The following is an 18,802-nucleotide window of genomic DNA, read 5'->3' as shown; positions in this document are numbered from 1 at the left end:
TGGCTTTATTTTAGATTATGAATTTATAGTTTCGACCTGCCAATCTGATTTATGTTAACTTATTTCCAGATATTTTTAATATAGACTTCTGATTCACAGTTATTGCTGTGCATTTCAGATGAAAATGATAAAAAGATATTTACCCCACCTCCAATAAATATTATATTTCTTAATGCTTGTATCCCAGACAAAAACACGTGGACACCTTTCTTAATATTTGCATACGATACGTTGAATTTACAATTTACCGCGAAAAACTAACAATCTATCAGTATCTACCCAGAACCACTGAAAGAAATATAAAGGTAGTATACCTGTTACAACTCGCTTTCCTAAACAACCTTAATCAAGAACCAAACCTTTGAAAAGCCAAATATTAAAATAACCATAGGACAAACCGTTGAAAAGAAAATAAATAAACCATTTGACAAACTGTCCGAAAGCCAAATTAAAAACAAGCAACATAGATTGCCCAAATCCTGACACCCCCGGTGTCTTATACCACAAGAAAAACCTTAAAATCTGCATTATCGACAACTTGATTCAATATTTCCAAATCTCTTCCAAATATACTTTGAAATCGTGCACTGGCAAGTTTATATTGTTCAGGAAAGTAAGACAAAACACAAATTTGACAAACTAAAGATTTTTTAGTTGATATGAAATCAGATGTGGATATACGTCAATAAGACAACACCACCGAGCAATACGAAATCAAAAGATACATAGAGAACAATATACGGTTTAAACCAATAAGACAAGTTTCTACACAATATTTTAATCTGTAAATTAATGTAAGCAAAGATAAATTGGGAATGAGTAAAATGACACCATGTTAGATCTGGTATCACGCCAAAGTCCTCACGACATTCTGATATAATAATAGAAATGCCTTCAGAGTGTCTTGATTTTGAACAGACACATCGACATGCAGCAATGTAAGATTACCACTCTGAGCACTCCCCCACTCCATTTTAAATAGTAAAATGTAAAACATAACAGATACAAAAAATATAAACTGTTGAGTAAAAGTGCTTAACCCTATAATACCAGTAAACGTAGCCAGCAAAACTGCAGAAACAAGTAAACATAACAATTTGTTTTTCTTTAAATGAGAGCTTAAAGTCACTGATTCAAACTACCGAAATGTACTTTTAACGATCATTGGTATAAGTTATCTTTAAGTGGTTATTCAGGTAGGGTGAAGGTTGGTGCCTATTGAAACATTTAAACCCGCTGCATTTGTTTCCATCTGTCCTAAGTCAGGAACCTGATGTTCAGTGGTTGTCGTTTGTTGATGTGGTTCATAAGTGTTTCTCTTTTCTCGTTTTTTATATAGATTAGACCGTTGGTTTTCCTGTTTGAATGGTTTTACACTAGTCATTTTGGGGCCCTTTATAGCTTGCTGTTCGGTGTGAGCCAAGGCTCCGTGTTGAAGGCCGTACTTTGACCTATAATGGTTTACTTTTACAAATTGCGACTGGGATGGATGTTGTCTCATTGGCACTCATACCACATCTTCTTATATCTATGATAAGTTGCTCCCCTGTTGTTAGTACAATATGTTTTTGAAATCATTGTAAGATTTCGTTAAAGGTAAATTCATTTGACCTTGACCTTATTTTCGTGGTTCATTCATCAATGCTTTAGTTAAGTAATTAATAAAGTTTCTAACTTACTTTTAAGTATAATTGCAACTTCCTTTTTTTTACTACAAATCATTGTAAATTTGACACGTCTATCGGACAGGATACAGTTGGCATTGACCTTATTTCTTTATTCAATTGTACTATCAAGTGTAAATGGTACATGAAATATGACCTTTGACATTATTATGCAATTATAATAACATAAGCTTTTCATACATGAATCCGACAGTCACGAACTGATAGAAATTGAATGCACCAGAACTCAGATCAATTCCTGTTGAAAACATGGAAATTAGTCATATATTGGTTGAAATGATTCAAGAGGATAGAGAACAGGGGTTAAGATCGAGAAAACACCGATCATATCCTGGGGCATCAGTGGCAAATATATATCTCTTAACGGTCATGAGGATTCCACGTAGAACCATTAATCTAACTCTTTTACCAATAACCCTACTTGAAAACACAAGCTTGAAATAAGTAATCACCTTAGATATACTTTATATAAATATTCTTCAAATGTTGCTGATGACATGAAGCTTACATTTTAAAGTGTCGTGTTTATTCTGTCTGCGACCTGAGCGATAACTTCCTATATGAAGATTAAGACCTGCAGCAACTGTCGTTACACATTGTATCTTCCTAGTTCAACGGTCAGCAAACCTTGAAGAATTCATCGAAACAGGAATATATATATGTATAATGATGACACAAAACGAAAGGACTGGCTTCTATATTTTAAATTGTCGAAATGTATATACTCTATTATCAAATTTATGATAGTTGTACAGACGAGATATATTTTCAATTTTCAATTTTCCGCACTCTTGAGCCATAAAAAAAGTACTTTTCTACATCACAGGCTCCTTCCCAATTTTTATGTTTCCATAACGCCGTAGTAAATTTAGATTTTCGTTACTTTAGATTTGTGTAATGCATTTATGACCGTCATAATTTGTTGGACGAATTGGTACGTATACATGTAACATGATCATTCTTTGGTTATCAGCATTGTTGAACATTCTTTCAGAGTTAAGACTCGATAAACTGACTGATATGATGACTTTCAGATATTGACACGGCTACATAATTACGACTTAATTTCCTCTGTCTAATATATTGGTTTGAATTTAGAACATAAGTTATATTTATCTGATTTCCTCTCCAAGAAATTGTTCTGTTAAACTGTTGAATAAACGAATTGTGTTTTACTAATGCCGTATGGAACAAAATGGTTGTCAGGACGTCACACGTTTTGGAAATTCAGCAGTCTTTTTCGGCGGGACTTTAAATTATTTATTTATTTCGATATACCAAATTAAAGCTTGTAATATCTGTTAGTTTAATCTTTTTGTTGATGAAGGAAGTGAAATGTTGAAAAAAATCAATGTGTTTCTTTCTTTCTGTGCACTTTTCATTAGGTAAGATTTGGCCCATTAAAAAATATTCAAAATTATAATCGATGTTTTCTTAATCTACGAAATTATAAACTGAACTACAAATTTCATATTAATTGGTAAAATGTCTAGTTTGAAATCATGACATACTTAGTAACAACTTTTTCATGAACGACATAAGCTCCCATTCATAAACAATTTGATTTTATATTATTCAATGTGAAAATGAAGTATGTTCCCTTTATAATGTACTACAGTTAACTTGTTGGTACGCATATTAACTACTAATGATTCTACAATTACATCTTGTCGAGCAAGTAATTTCTTGCCATGTTTGCCGTCTGAAGACAACAACACAACACATCTATAAGTATCTGAAGTCACGTAAACCATGCCGCATTGATCAACAGATCTTCCACCTGGGCGAATTAGAATTGATTGGTGTTTGTATTCCCACAGCTTTTCTCCCCCTAAGTTGTAAAAGAGGGACGAAAGATACCAGAGGGACAGTCAAAATCATAGATCGAAAACAAACTGACAACGCCATGGCCAAAAATAAAAAGACAAACAGATGACACAACATAGAAAACTAAAGACTAAGCAACACGAACCCGCACCGAAAACTGGGGTTGATCTCAAGTGCTCCGGAAGGGTAAGCAGATCCTGCTCCACATGTGTAACATTTGACTGCATCTTGACCCGTATAATAAATATTTTTGTCCGCGGTAGTAATGTCACTGTATTCATTAAGTATGCTGTCATCGCAAACTAAAGTAGATGCTCTCTTGTTTGACAGCTTTATCGCTTTGATCCCTTCTCCTGTTTCACAGTATAATATCTGTCCATCTATGTGTGTAATGCCGCATTATCTGCCTGTTTTGATTGTATTGGTAATTTGTTTGTTCTCTGTGTCTACAATCAGTATTTTGGTGTCAGAAAACGTTGTAACAGCTACCGTTTTGTCATCGATGCATGTAACATCAAACGGTGGTAGAGGTGAAAGAAGTATTTCTGTAACAAAAGTTCCATCAATCCACGAAAATTAATCTGTGATTATAATAGCAATCTGAAAAGATAAACCTCTTGTCAGGGAAAAACAGATGATCCTGTTAAAATTATTCCATGCGCCTAATGTTGTTGACCTTTTGCTTATAGTATCTAAGAAAAAAGTAAAATCACAAAAATACTGAACTCCGAGGAAAATTTAAAAAAAAAATCCCTTATCAAATGGCAAAATAAAAAGCTCAAACACATCAAACGAATGGATAACAACTGTCATATTCCTGACTTGGTACAGGCATTTTCTTATGTAGAAAATGGTGGATTTAACCAGGAAAACTATACATTGACCAATGAATCATTAAAATGATGTCAATATCAGGTGAACCCTGCCCGACATTCATGTATACGTTACAATCATTCCATAAACCAAATATAGTTCAACTATTTACTGATAGTATCTAAGAAGAGGACCAAACTACAGAACTTAACATTGACCAATAAACCATGAAAATGCGGTCAAGGTCAGATGATATATATCAGAAAGACATGTACACTTATAATTCATTCCATTCACTAAATATAGTTGACCTGTTTCTTTTAGTATTTGAGGAAAACAAAACCAAAAAACATTACATTGACAAATGAATAATGAAAATGAGGGCAAGGTCAGATGAGCCCTTCCAGACTGACATTTACACCTTGCAATCATTCCATACACCACATATAGTTGACATACTGCTTATAGTATCTGAAAAACGGACCTCATCATGTTATTTTAACTTTGACCACTAATCAACGAAATGAGGTCAAGGTCAGGTAAAACTTTTCAAGAGGACATATTTTCAAAGTACACATAATAAATGAAAAATTCAAATGATAATTAAATTATACATTTTAATCAGTCGTTGAACCATGATATTGTGGTCAAGGACAATGGACATATGACAAAAGGAAACTTTGTAACACAAGGCATCTTTATACAAAGTATGAATCCTAGTTGCGGATCAAGGATTTTTCAAAGTTTAGAGTGATACTTGTAAAGAGTCTATACATTTATTATATATGAAGTTCCATAAGGGGCCGGCCCTCCTGTTTCCCCCTCCTTCCTAATCCTCTTTTGAATCATCCAGGTCTTCTATCCTCTGAAATAAAAAGCTTTATGCAAATAATCTATGTAATGCATTCTCGACAGGTCACTAGCATGGATATAACTACATTTTTACATAACTGGAACATGGTAAGAGTAACTGGTGGCCGGAAAGACTTTTTAATTAGCTTAATTGTCCAATAACTGCCTACAATTCAATGCACAATATCTTTGAACCGGGTTACATCCAATGTCTGTCAATGTCATCTCAAAATAGAATGCATAGGTACTGGGTACGATTACGTTGTAACTTTACAACAATTAAAAAGGTATTGGTATGTTATACACTAATAGCCGGAATGCTTGGTTTGGTTACGAACCGATTAATTACGAACGTACCAATAATATGTGTGTCAACACAAAAACCCGAACGTTAATTAGCAGACACAATATTCGATCAACAATCGCCGAATCAAATATTTTCTTGTCGATTACCGTTATGGACTCAAAATAATTTATAAAAAAACATGCATAGAAGACAGAATTTAGTATATATTCATGCATTATTTCAATAACTTCCTTGACGTTATGATCTCCAGAAACTCGTTATGATAACATAAGTAAAATGACAGATCTTCTTTGGAATTTGACCATCCGCAGTCTTTGAAGACACCTAGATAACCCAACAGAACGATTTTCAGAGGTTTTGTTTTGTACGATTTCAAAGTTTACAAATTCAACATTTTTATCCCAAAAAATCAAATTTAAGCTTTGGTTGGCAAACTGTAACCGCTATAGCAAAGGTAGAGCAATGCAGATACACAATTTTTGTATGCATTGTTTTTAGGGGATGGCAATTGGACTAAATTTATGAGTTTTGAATTTGATCCCCACGGAACTAGTCGCAAGTTTCGATGCATGACCAGGATGTAAAAGTAACATGTAGCAAAATGTTTGAGAATACCATATTGTAATTAAAAAGGACACAAGAAGAACAGGAATATGACGTGTTGAGTTTTTATTGGTACTCAGTATCTATCTACGTCATTACTGCTTACTATAATTTTCATTTTCTCAATTTAAATGAACCAAAAAAAGAGAATACTACAGAAATACTATTTTAGCAATATCTTTTCCTGTACTTCTTTAGCGTAATACGTGTAATGATAAATTGAAATTCATCTTCAACCCCTGGATTTCGTAATAAACAAATACTCTACTCTACCGACCTCTTTCGATAACTAAAGCAACACAACGGGTGAATTATTAAGGGAAGGATCACCCATTTTTTTTTAGATTTGGTGGGGTTGAAGGTGCTAGGTCTCCAGTTTTGTGTTGTGTTTTGTGAATTGTTGGTTGTCTATTTGTCGTTTTTTGTTTGATCGTTTATTGTTCAAATTTCTATTCATTATTAATCGTTGTATGTTTGTTTGCTTGTATCTTTGTTTTTTTTTTGTATGTTTGTTTGTTTTTTTGTTGTTTGTTGTTTGTTTGTTGGTTTATTTTTTTAAATTGATAGCTGAAAGACAACTATATATGCCATGTATGCACTCTTACCACATCTATTACTTTTACACGTCATTGTATATGTTAAGTATTAAACGTAAATCTCTTTTTGCTGACTGGTGAATACAGATTATGAAGCAACCATATTACATATATGAATGGAAGCCCAAAAAATATTGATGCTAAATCAATACTTCCTTAACTTCGACTCATCACATGCAATCTCATTATATAATTCATGCTTATGCTACACATACGTTTTTCATTTTAATATGATAAAAACAATAACAATCCTTATTAGAATTTTGAAATTGACAATTGCTTTAAAGTTGTTGTTATTACATTTGAATATCATTTTGAATTGAAGAATGTATCTCTAGTCTGCATAGCTTGTCCGGGTTTTGCATTACTTTCGGTCTTATTCAGTTTTGTCAGTCAGCTCTTCAATGTTTCTATAAGGTTTCGAGAAAGCAATATCATACACATATCAAACAATATAAAATTGACCCATTAATCAATTCCTCAATATCACTAAATCTATGAACTAAACATTTTTCATGAACAATGAAAACTAACTTCCTACTTAGAATTCTTTGACAATACATTATGCAATATCAAATTGGAGGACACGTCCACTATGACTTATAACATTCAATTTGTTTTTATGTAAAAAATTAATTCCGTATGATGGACCTATTCCATCTCTTGCAGCTAGTAATGTTCTGCCATTTTTGCCATCTGGTGATATCAAAACGGCACTTGTATTATCATTTGAAATAACGTAAATGATGCCGCATTGATCAACAGCTATACCACAAGGACTTAACAGAAATGACTCGTTTTTGTATTCCCAAAGTTTTTCTCCCTTTATACTGTAACATTTGACTGTATTGGCATTACCTGTATAATAAATGTTCTTTTCAACGGTTTTAATATAACTCAAATCATTTTCCATGGTGCAATCTTCCACTAGTGTACATACTTTATAGTTTGACAGTTGTATCGCTACGATCCCTTTCCCTTTTTCACAGTATATAATCTGCCCGTGTCTGTACGTTATACCTCGACAAGCTCCTGTTTTGATTGTTTTGGTAACTTGTTTGTTCTTTGTGTCCACAACTATAATTTCATCGTTGTCATACGTTGTAACTGCTACAGTATTGTCGTCGATGCATGTCACATCAAACGGAGTTAGAGGTGAAAGAGATATTTCAGTACCTAAAATTACATTACTATGTACGATAACTAATCTGTTATGAGTAAAGCAGTCCGAAAATATCATCCTTCCATCAGGAAAGACAGATGAACCTGTTACGAATTGATTTCTTTTTTCTACTGGAACCTTGAAATCGGCTATCAAAGAAGCAGTAATATCATCAACCGATCTAATACGAGGTGGCACAACTGTGAAAATCTGAGCCTGCTTTTCTTTGTCTACGCTAATAATAGTTGACGATGGGCTTTTTTCAATTGTTATGGATCCGAACGCAATAACCTTGGATAAAATTTCTGTGATCTCAACGCCTAGCCGGCACTTTAAACCAAGTTGGCTAAATCCATCCTCTTCTGATATGTTTTGTACGTAATTTAACTCCTTAGTGACGTCTTTTTCTAACATTTTGCTGCCAATGAAAGCCTGCAGATCGGATCCTAGTTGTTTGACGGACATAAGATTTGTCTTCAAAAGCTCAATTGTTTTTAGTTTTGTGGATAACTTATTAAGGAGGGTTTCAATTTTGAGTTTAAGTTGTGTTTCAGTTGAATTCAAATCGTCTTTTATGTTTTTCTCTAATTCATCTAAGCGGGAATTTAATTTTTGTCTTGTTTCTTTTATATCCTTTAAACTTTTAAAATGCTGTTGTTTTACTTCCACAAGATTGGCTTTCCTGTCTTTTAATACTCTTTCAATGTTTTCTTGAATATCTTTCAGAGACATCTCCAAGCTGCCAAAAAAAGTGGAAGATCTTGATGACTTAATGGCTTCGTCAATTAGAAACATTCCAGTGCATTCTTTGTGTTTTTCGGATATGCAAATTATACAACAAAGTTTATCATGACCTGGACAAAACATTTTGAATTTCTTGTCGTGCTCTGTACAGTTCTGTTCAATTTTACATATCTCAGCCGGAAGTTTCTTGTAGTCGTCGGTAGAAATAATTCCATGTTGCCTCGATGCTTTTGAAACGCCATGATAATTTTTACAGGGCGAACACAGACCTTCATCACATTCAGGGCACCAGTAATCAGCACCGTTAGAAACATGCTGGGCATCACAGATCCCACACAGTATAACATCTGAGACAGCCATCTAAAATACAGACGATAAATTCTTTTAAAAAAAATCAAAGAAATTTCACAGAAATTATTTGATGCGAATGACTGTAAATCATGGGTCAATAATGTCTTATATTTTTATCTTTCAGGACAAGTTGTGGTAAATTAATAAAATATTACCACTTTCATACAAGATAGAAATTAAGCTAGCTATAAAACCAGGTTTCATTCACCATTGTCTTCTGGAAATGTCTGTACTAGGTACAAAACATGACAGTTTATCCAGTCGTTCCGTTTGTTTGTAGAGTCGAGTGGTTTTGGTTTTGTTAGTTTTCATGGACTTTCTTCCTTACCGTAGACCATATGTATACAGACTTTGTAACATACATACATAACTGTAAATGGAGTCAAATCCGGATTAAAATGGTCCTTTCACTTGAAAAAAATCCCTGTCCAGCTTGAGCTAGGGGGATTAAAAGATTTCACACTAAGATAATATAGAGCTGCAATGCATAGATTAACTCACATTTTAAAACAAAAATATCTCTATGAATATTATTCAAAGTTTCAATGTTTAAATTGAAAAATTGCGCTGAATTGAGCAATTAAAAGTGTATTCAGGGACACACACACAGTATATATTCCTAAATTGTAATAGCTCAAATCAAAAGCGATCATCAATGATAGGTCTATTAAATAAGTAATTTTCATATTATTGACTTTGAATTTTGATTTTATAATTTGTGTAACAATTATTTCCCCTTAGGTTGGACATAAGTGTCCTTATGCTATAGTTCTGACTTTGGATTTTAATAATTTGTGTAACAATTATTTCCCCTAAGGTTTGACATTTTATATGTTGTTCGAAACGACACTTGTACGCCTGATGTTTGAAGTGATTTTATTCACATATGCTTCAAGTTCAAACCTTATATACCTTATATACCATTTCTATACACGACAAAAGCATCGGAACACAATTCATTTTCCCATAATTATTTTACTTCTGAGATTTGTTCTTACTTTGTCGAGTATCAGAATGTTATACCACAGAGTAGGTAACCTGTCATAAAATTATATACTCCAGTGTCAAAAATTGGTAATATTAAAATCGTCTATTGAAACGGGTGTTCGCTTTTAAATCTTATGTCTTGCGCTGTAAATAATGACACTAAGAAAAATTTGATTTAAATTATATAAAACAGAGATAGATAAATAACAAAAATAATTCCGTAACTTTGATCATTTCTCATTCAATCGTCCTCAAGTAAAAATGACCTGTTCTTAAACGTGAAATTACATTGATTTCAGTTATAAAATTGAGAATGGAAACGGAGAATGTGTCAAAGAGACAACAACCCGACCAAAGAGCAGAAAACAGCCCATTTATCAGTCAACACATTACTGATATTGAGGTTCATCTCATCTCATATATTTGACAAATAAAGTTCCATATCCCACATAACTAACTCTGTGTATGTGTACAGACCAACCCGTGCAAGCTAAGTTTTTAACCCTAGCAACAATAAAATATATTAAAGGCAAATACATTTTGTGTTTCAAAAAGTTCCTGCAGAAGTTATCAACATAACCTTTGAGATTTTCCCTCGTGTATCAGTTGCGTTGTATTTTATTGATTGATATAAACAAAAGAAGAACAATAGATTTTTAACCCTAGCAACACTAAGATATATTAAAGGCAAATACATTTGTGTTTTAGAAAGTTGAACACTTTACTGGATTTTTCGTTCCTGCAGAAGTTATCAAAATAACCTTTGAGATTTCCCCTCGGGTATCAGTTGATTTGTGTTTTATTGATTGCGCAAACAATAGAAGAACAATATTTATATATGCAACAATTGATAATTTTAACAGTGTTACTGAATGTGAAAACGAGCCGCCTTTGATTTTTATATATTTAGCCGCTGCTAGGCCTTACAATTTCAACAGGTGAACGGGTTTCTACTCAAAGTAATTTGAAAAGCGAAAACACATTCATTTGTTTTCCATTGTTATGTCGAGGCTTCATATAGACTTCATTCCCTGACTAATGGACGATGCCAGGAAGATACAGGTTCATAAAGTGAAGAAAATAGTTATAAAACTATATAAATTACCTTTACGACTGTAGAGACTGGAAGTATAAAGTCCAAAGTTCATTTGTCAACCGATATAATAGAAATTGATTAAATTTGGGGACCATGTAAAAATGTGAACGCTTGCTTTTAATCCGTCTGCAACACTTGTCTGGAGAAAAGGGGGTGCATTTTGTACAAAAAAAGGTATGATGGCCTCCAGTATTCGTTGCATTCAATAAAAAGATAAAAGATATTTTCAAAAATATTTTTTTTTGTAGTTTTGTCTTGACTAAAGAAAAATTTATTCATAAAAAGTTTATAGGTCATGGAAAATAGGAAGATTTAGACAAAATGCCAAAAATGTGTTAAAAAATTAGAACAAATTGCAATTTTCAACCACAATGTCTTACAAATGTATGCTGCGGTGCACGTTCAATTCGACTACAGTGTTGGCAGAAATATATTGCTTGTTAAGTTATGATCTGTCTTAACAATTAAATATTGATATCATATCTTTAAAGTTTATTTAGTGTTAAAAGGAAACTGATGTGGTATGTGATTAATTTATATTGAAATATACTTAAACTATACATTTATACCTCGTTAACTCTTCAAGGTCAAACAATCAGTCAATCAACCAATCAAGTATTATTTCTTCATCAAATTCTTTACTTAATAAATTTGACTGCTTTTGTGACTGAATGACCCTCAAGCTTAGACATCATAAAAAATTTTATGCTTAGATACCTTCACTTATTTTGTGACTTTTTAAGATCTGACTATATAAAATCAGCAACCTACGTACCATTTGGCGACGGGTTAAAAAAATCAAGTTTTAAAGATGAAGGCATGTATATAATTTTTTGTTTGTTGATTAGAGTCAACTTTCCCAAATGGAGTTGCAACCTTAGTTTCTTAATTTCATAATTTATCAACAGTCTCTGCTTACCCTTCCGGAGCACCTGGGATCACCCCCGGTTTTTGGTGAAATTCGTGTTGCTCAGTCTAAAGAAAAATGAAATCAACACGTTTGTCATAGGTGCTTATTTTATGTCGTCCATCTGTGTCAATATCAAATAAAAGACCGAGATATGAAACAGATCATCTTGTTTCGGAAGAATCCCAAGTTTACTGGGGTATATGAGTTGCCAGCAACCCATTGTATATATCTTTGTTATCAATGCTCTAAAACTGCGTCATTGAAATGACCTTCTAAATGTTTGTTACGAGCAATACTGCTCAACAGCTTGTGATAAAAAAACGCGTTTGGCATACTTAAAAAATATTCTAGTATATAGCGAAGTTTTATTATATCATGCCCATCAGTATAATATTATTATGATTTTATTAAGTAAAACGTATAACTACGTTACATCAAAGTGCTAAGCTTTAAACACAGGAAAACAAAAAGTTTTGAAGCTGATGTTAATACGACATTGGGTACAGACGATTGTAGAATATAGAAAGGGAACTAAATCATTACAATTATTACAAATCATAAATATAGACAAAATTACCTTTCAGACTGTAAGGACAGGCATCTAAAAGTCCAGATGTTCAATAATCAGCTGATACCAATAAAACTTTATCAATACAATATAACATGTATGATGGGTAGTGTAACATGTTTCATATATGATAACATAAATATTTACACAAACGAGATACAAAACTTGTTCAAAAGGATTTGCATAATTTAATGAAGATATAAAGTGCCAAAACAATACAACAGATCATAATTGTTTAAAGTTGATTTTTTTTCTGTTTCACTAATGCTTGATCGTAAAGCGTAAAATAAATGTCGTGTAAATAGAAATAAGAAAATGTGGTATGAGTGCCAATGAGACAACTCTCCATCCTAGTCACAATATGTAAAAAGTAAACAATTATAGGTCAAAGTACGGCCTTCAACACGAAGCCGTGCCTCACACCGACCAGCAAGCTATAAAGAGTCCTAAAATGACTAGTGTAAAACAATTCAAACAGGAAAACCAACGGTCTTATCTATATAAGAAACGAGAAACACCTATGAACCAATAAAAAAATAAGTAAATTCGTTCATGTAAATGCCACTTCAATTTACAACTTAAGACATCTTGCTTTCGATTCTATATGTTTAAAGTAAACCCAAAATGAAAATAAAGAAAAAATTACGTATACTGCACAATGCTAGGCAGACTCATAACATTTCTCTTTCAAGTTTGCCTAGTATCTCAATCGCTGGAAAGAGGTTTAATTCGCAGTTAAGTAGACATAATGGACGTTTATATTTTCTTGAATATTTCATGTCTTCTGGCATTTTTTTTAGATTGAATTAATAATTTCGGTCAGAAACTCTGATTTATGTTAAATTATATAAAGTTATGTTTAGTATAGACTTCTGATTCACAGTAATTGCTTTGTATTTCAGATGAAAATTATTAATCGATATTTCCCCCACTTCCAATAGATATCATATAAAACACGCCGACACCTTTCTTTATATTTGAATACGATACGTTTGATTTATAATTTACCGCGGAACATATTAATCTATCAGAATCTACAAAGAACAGCTGTTAGAAATAAAAAGGTAGTATACCTGCTACAACCCGTTTTCTTAAACAACCCTAATCAAGAATCAAACCTTTTAAAAGACATATATCAAAATAACCATAGGACAAACCGTTGAAAAAAAATAAATAAACCATTTGACGAACTGTCCGAAAGCCAAACTAAAAACAAGCTTTACGAGATTAGACAACTCTTATTTGGTACGTCACATTTTACGACATTAAAGTGTGTTTATTTTAGTGGAAAATGATAAAATATACGGAGAGAATTATCAACAACAGCACGAAAAAAATCGCTCTCCTCTATTAATTCAATTTTTCAATATACTTTGAAATCGGGGAATTGAAAGTTTGTGTTATTCAGGAAAGTAAGACAAACACAAATGAGACAAACTAAAGACTTTTTTTCAGTTGATTTGGAATCAGATGTGGGTATACGTCATTAAGAAAACACCACCGAGCAAAAGAAATCAAAAGATACGTGGAGAACAATATACGGTTTAAACCAACAAGACAAGTTATACACAGCGATTTAATCTTTAAATTCATGTTAGCAAAGATCAATTGTGATGCAGTTAAAATAATCTATGTAAGATCTGTTATCAACGCCAAATTCCTTGAGACATGATTCTATAATAATAGAAATGCGTTGAAAATGATCTTGATTTTCAACAGACATCGACATGCGGCAATGTTAAATTAACACTATGAGCACTCCCCCACTCTTCTTTTAACTCGACAATTGCAATTACAAAATGTAAACAATAGCAGGTACAAAAAATGAACAGTTCAGAAAACGTATTTAACACTATTTATACTATCGGTAAGCGTAATCAGCAATACCACCGAAACAAATAAGACAAAACCTTTTTTTTTCAATGAGTGTCTAAATTCACTGAAGCAAGTTAGCTAAATATACTTTGTGTTTTATGATGATTTTGCAAGTGCATATGTACTAACTGTATTCACATGAACATGAACATTAAAAAAATAGCACATTACATAATACATAATACATAACAACAATAACAAACAAGACATGAATTTATATATGTTCATATCATGCAGTTGTTGAATCCGCTCAATATACGTAGATATTGTATTGTTCGGAACACATCAATATTCATTTTAAATGAATACGTCATGTGCCCATGTATAGGAAGGGATGAAAAGAATCAGCAACAGCAACTGACATCGACGTCTTGAAACACGCTTCTAGTTTGATTAAGAATAATATGTGTCTTCTCGTACAATCACATTAATTTCCATGTTCAGTGATCTGTAAAATCTGGGTCAAAACCCTAGTTTGACATATATTTTTAAAAAGATTCACATAAAAAAGTCGGTTATAGTTTTCTATGATGTGTTTTGTGTACTGTTGTTTGTACTTTCGTTGTTTTTCGTTTCTTGCCATGGTACTGTCAGTTTGTTTTCAACTTATGAGTTTGAATATCCCTTTGGTATCTTTCGCCTTTTTTCTAAAATAAACATGTGTAAAAAACTTTTAACCTGGGCTACCGGACAGACAGCCAGACGGACGCACATACCGGAAAACATAATGCATCCTTACTATCGTAGGTGGGGCATTAAACAAGGTTATTTTGAGTTATATTTGCGTAATAATATGGCACTAAATATGTGAATAACTTACCGTCGTCTTCGTCATCAACAGGTTTATGAGTTGTTACCCTTAGACGACCCATCCGACGTCGGAGTGCAATGTAGTCTGCAACAGTTTTCACTTCACTCCCGTAAGTCTGGAGCCGCCATTTTGCAGCAAAGTTCTCAATGGACATGACATTAGTCTTTTCTTTCCTCGTACAAAGAAAAAGTTTTGTCCTTTTCTTAATGTCAACTTGTTTTGTTACACGTGTTTTGTTAAATTTTTCTGTTGTTTTTTTCTTCTTTCGTCTAGTAATTTTCGAAAGCTTCAATCCCTCTAGTCTTCATACATGTATATTCTTTCAAGTTATCTTAAATGATACAAATTGTCACACTTAATAAAGTTCCATAACCTACAAACACACAAATCCAATCTAATTTAATCCCGCGGATAATAGTTCAGTTCAGAGAGACGTTGATAATTATAAATGAAAATACGACGTTATCTCGAACCAATAATTGAGAGATTTGCAATTTCATCGGTCGTCGCTTTACATGTGTAATAACAAAGTTGTATTACTTATGTACATATACATATAAATGAACTTTTTAATATTTCTATCTGCTTATATACGCGTGTACCTATGTTTTTGATTATTCACATGAGAGAGTGCTTTGTTTGAGATCATTCTTCTCTCTTTCATTTTGTTTTTAAAGCGTAGTCAAACGGACAAGGACTTGCACATATTGTATTGTAACAATACACGTCGAAAAACATTGTCCTTTGCGTCAAACCACGCGATAGGAGATTCCTGTTTATCGGTATATATTTCAAATTATGTTTATTGCTTATTCTTGCTAAATTTCTTTTATCATAATGGCAAAACCTACCGTATTCGTAGAATCTTCAACTCAATGCATTTTCTTTATTGAATAATAATGCAAATAAGTAACGCTAAAGATTCTCCGAACAATATTTCATGTATGTAGCGTAAGATTCCTCAAAAATAAAGTTAGAAAATATTTTCAGAATTGTTTAAAGGAAAATCCTATTCTACCATTGTTTGTATTCTGGATTAAAAGGGGGAAATAAATAGGGGGTGACAATCCCAGACTATAACTACTTTAGGAAATGAAAATTCATTAAAAAACAAGATACATGTATATTTTGTGGCTTCTTTGGTCCTGTAAATTGACTGAAAATATAATAAATACTGACTTTGCGGTATGGATTTTGCTCATTGTCGAAGGTCGTACGGTGACCTATAGTTGTTAACTTCTGTGTCATTGGGTCTCTGGTAGAGAGTTGTCTCACTGCCAATTTTACCACATCTTCTTATTTTTATATCTTGTAATTTTAAGGGTAAACAAAAAGTATTTAAACTAACTAAATTAGGCCTTTATGTAAATACAAATATTCGATTATTGTTTAGCATGCAATTTGAATTCGATGTCATTGAAGTGACATTATAGATATTGTCGATTTATCAAATTTTGATATAAAAAGGAGGATGCTTATTTCAGCATGTTCAGGAACATTTCGGCGAAGTAAGTTTAGAGCACAAGAGTTACCCATAATTTTCCGGAAAATGCCGAATGACGTCGATATATCAGAAAGGCATGCGATAATAATCGGAAGCAGTTGATAACAAAAGTCATATCACACGGCTTCACATTTAACGAATAAACATATGTACAAATTAGTTTTATCATGGGGTACAATTATACCGTTATTTTCTATAAGTATATGATAATTTTTCCAGTCTTATTTTATCAGCTTTTGCAAACCAAAAATACAATACGAGATTTTCGTCTTCAGATAATTTTAAAATTCCAAAACCAAATACAGAGTTGTTCTCGGACAGTGGACCAAAAGTATGGAATGCTCTTCCTTATACAATTAAAAATTCAAACACAGTTTTAAAATTTAAACATAACTACAAATCTATGTACTTTTAACATTACCATGATATTTGTACTGTAATGCCATATAATAATTGTTTATTGTATTTGAATTGTATATATTGCATCTTTATTTATCATTATTATTGAATTTGTATTGTTTATTTTTTAATGTAAATATTATTGTATTAAGAGAGCCTTACTGAAAATTGGTGTAATCCAAATAAGTTACTATCTCTAAATAAGGATATTATTATTATTATTATTATTATTATTATTATTATTATTATTATTATATCAAATTGATAACTTGTTATATCATATTAATAATTTGTTATATCAAATTGATAATCTGTTGTATCAAATTGACAATCTGTTATATCAAATTGATAATTTGCTATATCAAATTGATAATTTGCTATATCAAATTGGAAAAAGTAAATAGCATGGCCCTAAAAGGCTTCCGTAAATTCCAACATCCGACTTCCGGAAATTACGTTCATCATTACGCAATGTGTTGATTTTTTTTAACATTTACATAATTTGAGAAACACTATGATATACTAGTTACAATAGACAAATCAATATGATATTATGACGAAGCAAAAGTATAATAAAAACCAAATCTGTTAAACTTCTATTAAAATGGAGTATTCATTTTAGATACATATTACATACTTATATCGACATACTTAATAAAACAAAAGTTCAAAAATTTCAAGCCTTAATGACATTTTAATTCATTGAATCGGCCCGTACTATGGAATCAAACTCGATCGATATTTGATCATATTTGACTTTATTTCAAACAATACATGTATCAAATTTCATTGTGTGTTCAATAATTAACCCCGTTTATGCAGATTGTATTTACATTCCATTTCTTGTTTACCTAATAAATGAGTTTATCTTACTAGTCGATTACAGCGGTTTTATTTTGATAAATAAATGAAGTTCACTTGTACTGTTTATTTATTTTACGAATTAACAATTAAATTGCGCCATTTGAAGTATTTCAAATATAACCTTACAGCCTATACATTATAACTAAATGTGAATTTGAATAAAATAACTTTGTAACCGAAGACATAAAGAATATAATATCAATTGGCATAAATCAGACTTTTGTGGGTTTTCTTTAGGCTGCAATATACCTCTTTTTTGTTTTTATTCATTAAATTCAAAATATAAGGTATAAGTCACTATGTAAACAATCGACAAAAAAGACCGGCATCGTCGAAATTGGTTGTAAATTTAAAATTTCAAAGCTGAAGAGCGGTTCGTATTATTTTTGTAGATTTTATGTTTTAAAAAAATTCTTACAACTTTCAAAAAAGAAACAGATATAACAATGGTCATGGGCCGAATAAAACAGACAACGCATGATGCGTCATAAAAAAACGACGAAAATACAAATATAATTACAAAACTTTACATAAATAACTAAAGATTTAAAACCACGAACCCAATCAATAACTGGGGGTTAACTCAAGTGGTCCGGAAGGGTAATAAGTTTCATGTTAATTTATGGCGCCAAGCCCCCCTTTTTTATGCACATGACGCAATTTGTAAAACACCGTCTTAACTGTATTAAAATGTTCATGCAGTTTAAACTGGAAGTAAAAATAAGTGCTTGACATTTTCTTTTAACAAATTCCACGAGGTAAAAAATACCGTTGCAATATCAAATTCACAGGGAATAAGTATAACAATGATACGACTGGATGTGTCAACGATACGATTGAATGTGTCA

The 18,802-nt window shown here is 32.1% G+C and overlaps 1 protein-coding gene across 2 annotated transcripts in view; it reads right to left on the bottom strand.

Moving 5' to 3' along the window:
• LOC127726599 (uncharacterized) overlaps positions 1-15,712 on the bottom strand; it is a 107,501-nt gene extending 91,789 nt beyond the window's left edge. The window contains exons 1-2 of one of the 2 annotated variants that reach the window (XM_052234014.1): positions 15,197-15,712; positions 6,906-8,949 (exon numbers count right to left, since the gene is read on the bottom strand). In XM_052234014.1, coding sequence (XP_052089974.1) covers positions 7,246-8,949; positions 15,197-15,211 — 1,719 coding nt within the window. In that variant the 5' untranslated portion in view covers positions 15,212-15,712 and the 3' untranslated portion in view covers positions 6,906-7,245. Of the gene's footprint in view, positions 1-6,905; positions 8,950-15,196 lie in introns of those variants that run through there. The other variant, XM_052234015.1, reaches the window with a different exon arrangement.
• Positions 15,713-18,802: the final 3,090 nt, after the last annotated feature.

The sequence above is a fragment of the Mytilus californianus genome, unplaced genomic scaffold, assembly GCF_021869535.1.
Source record: "Mytilus californianus isolate M0D057914Y unplaced genomic scaffold, xbMytCali1.0.p SCAF_18, whole genome shotgun sequence".
NCBI lineage: Eukaryota > Metazoa > Mollusca > Bivalvia > Mytilida > Mytilidae > Mytilus > Mytilus californianus.
The sequence above is the reverse complement of the archived record's forward strand: the minus strand, read 5'-3'. Positions and strand labels throughout refer to the sequence as shown.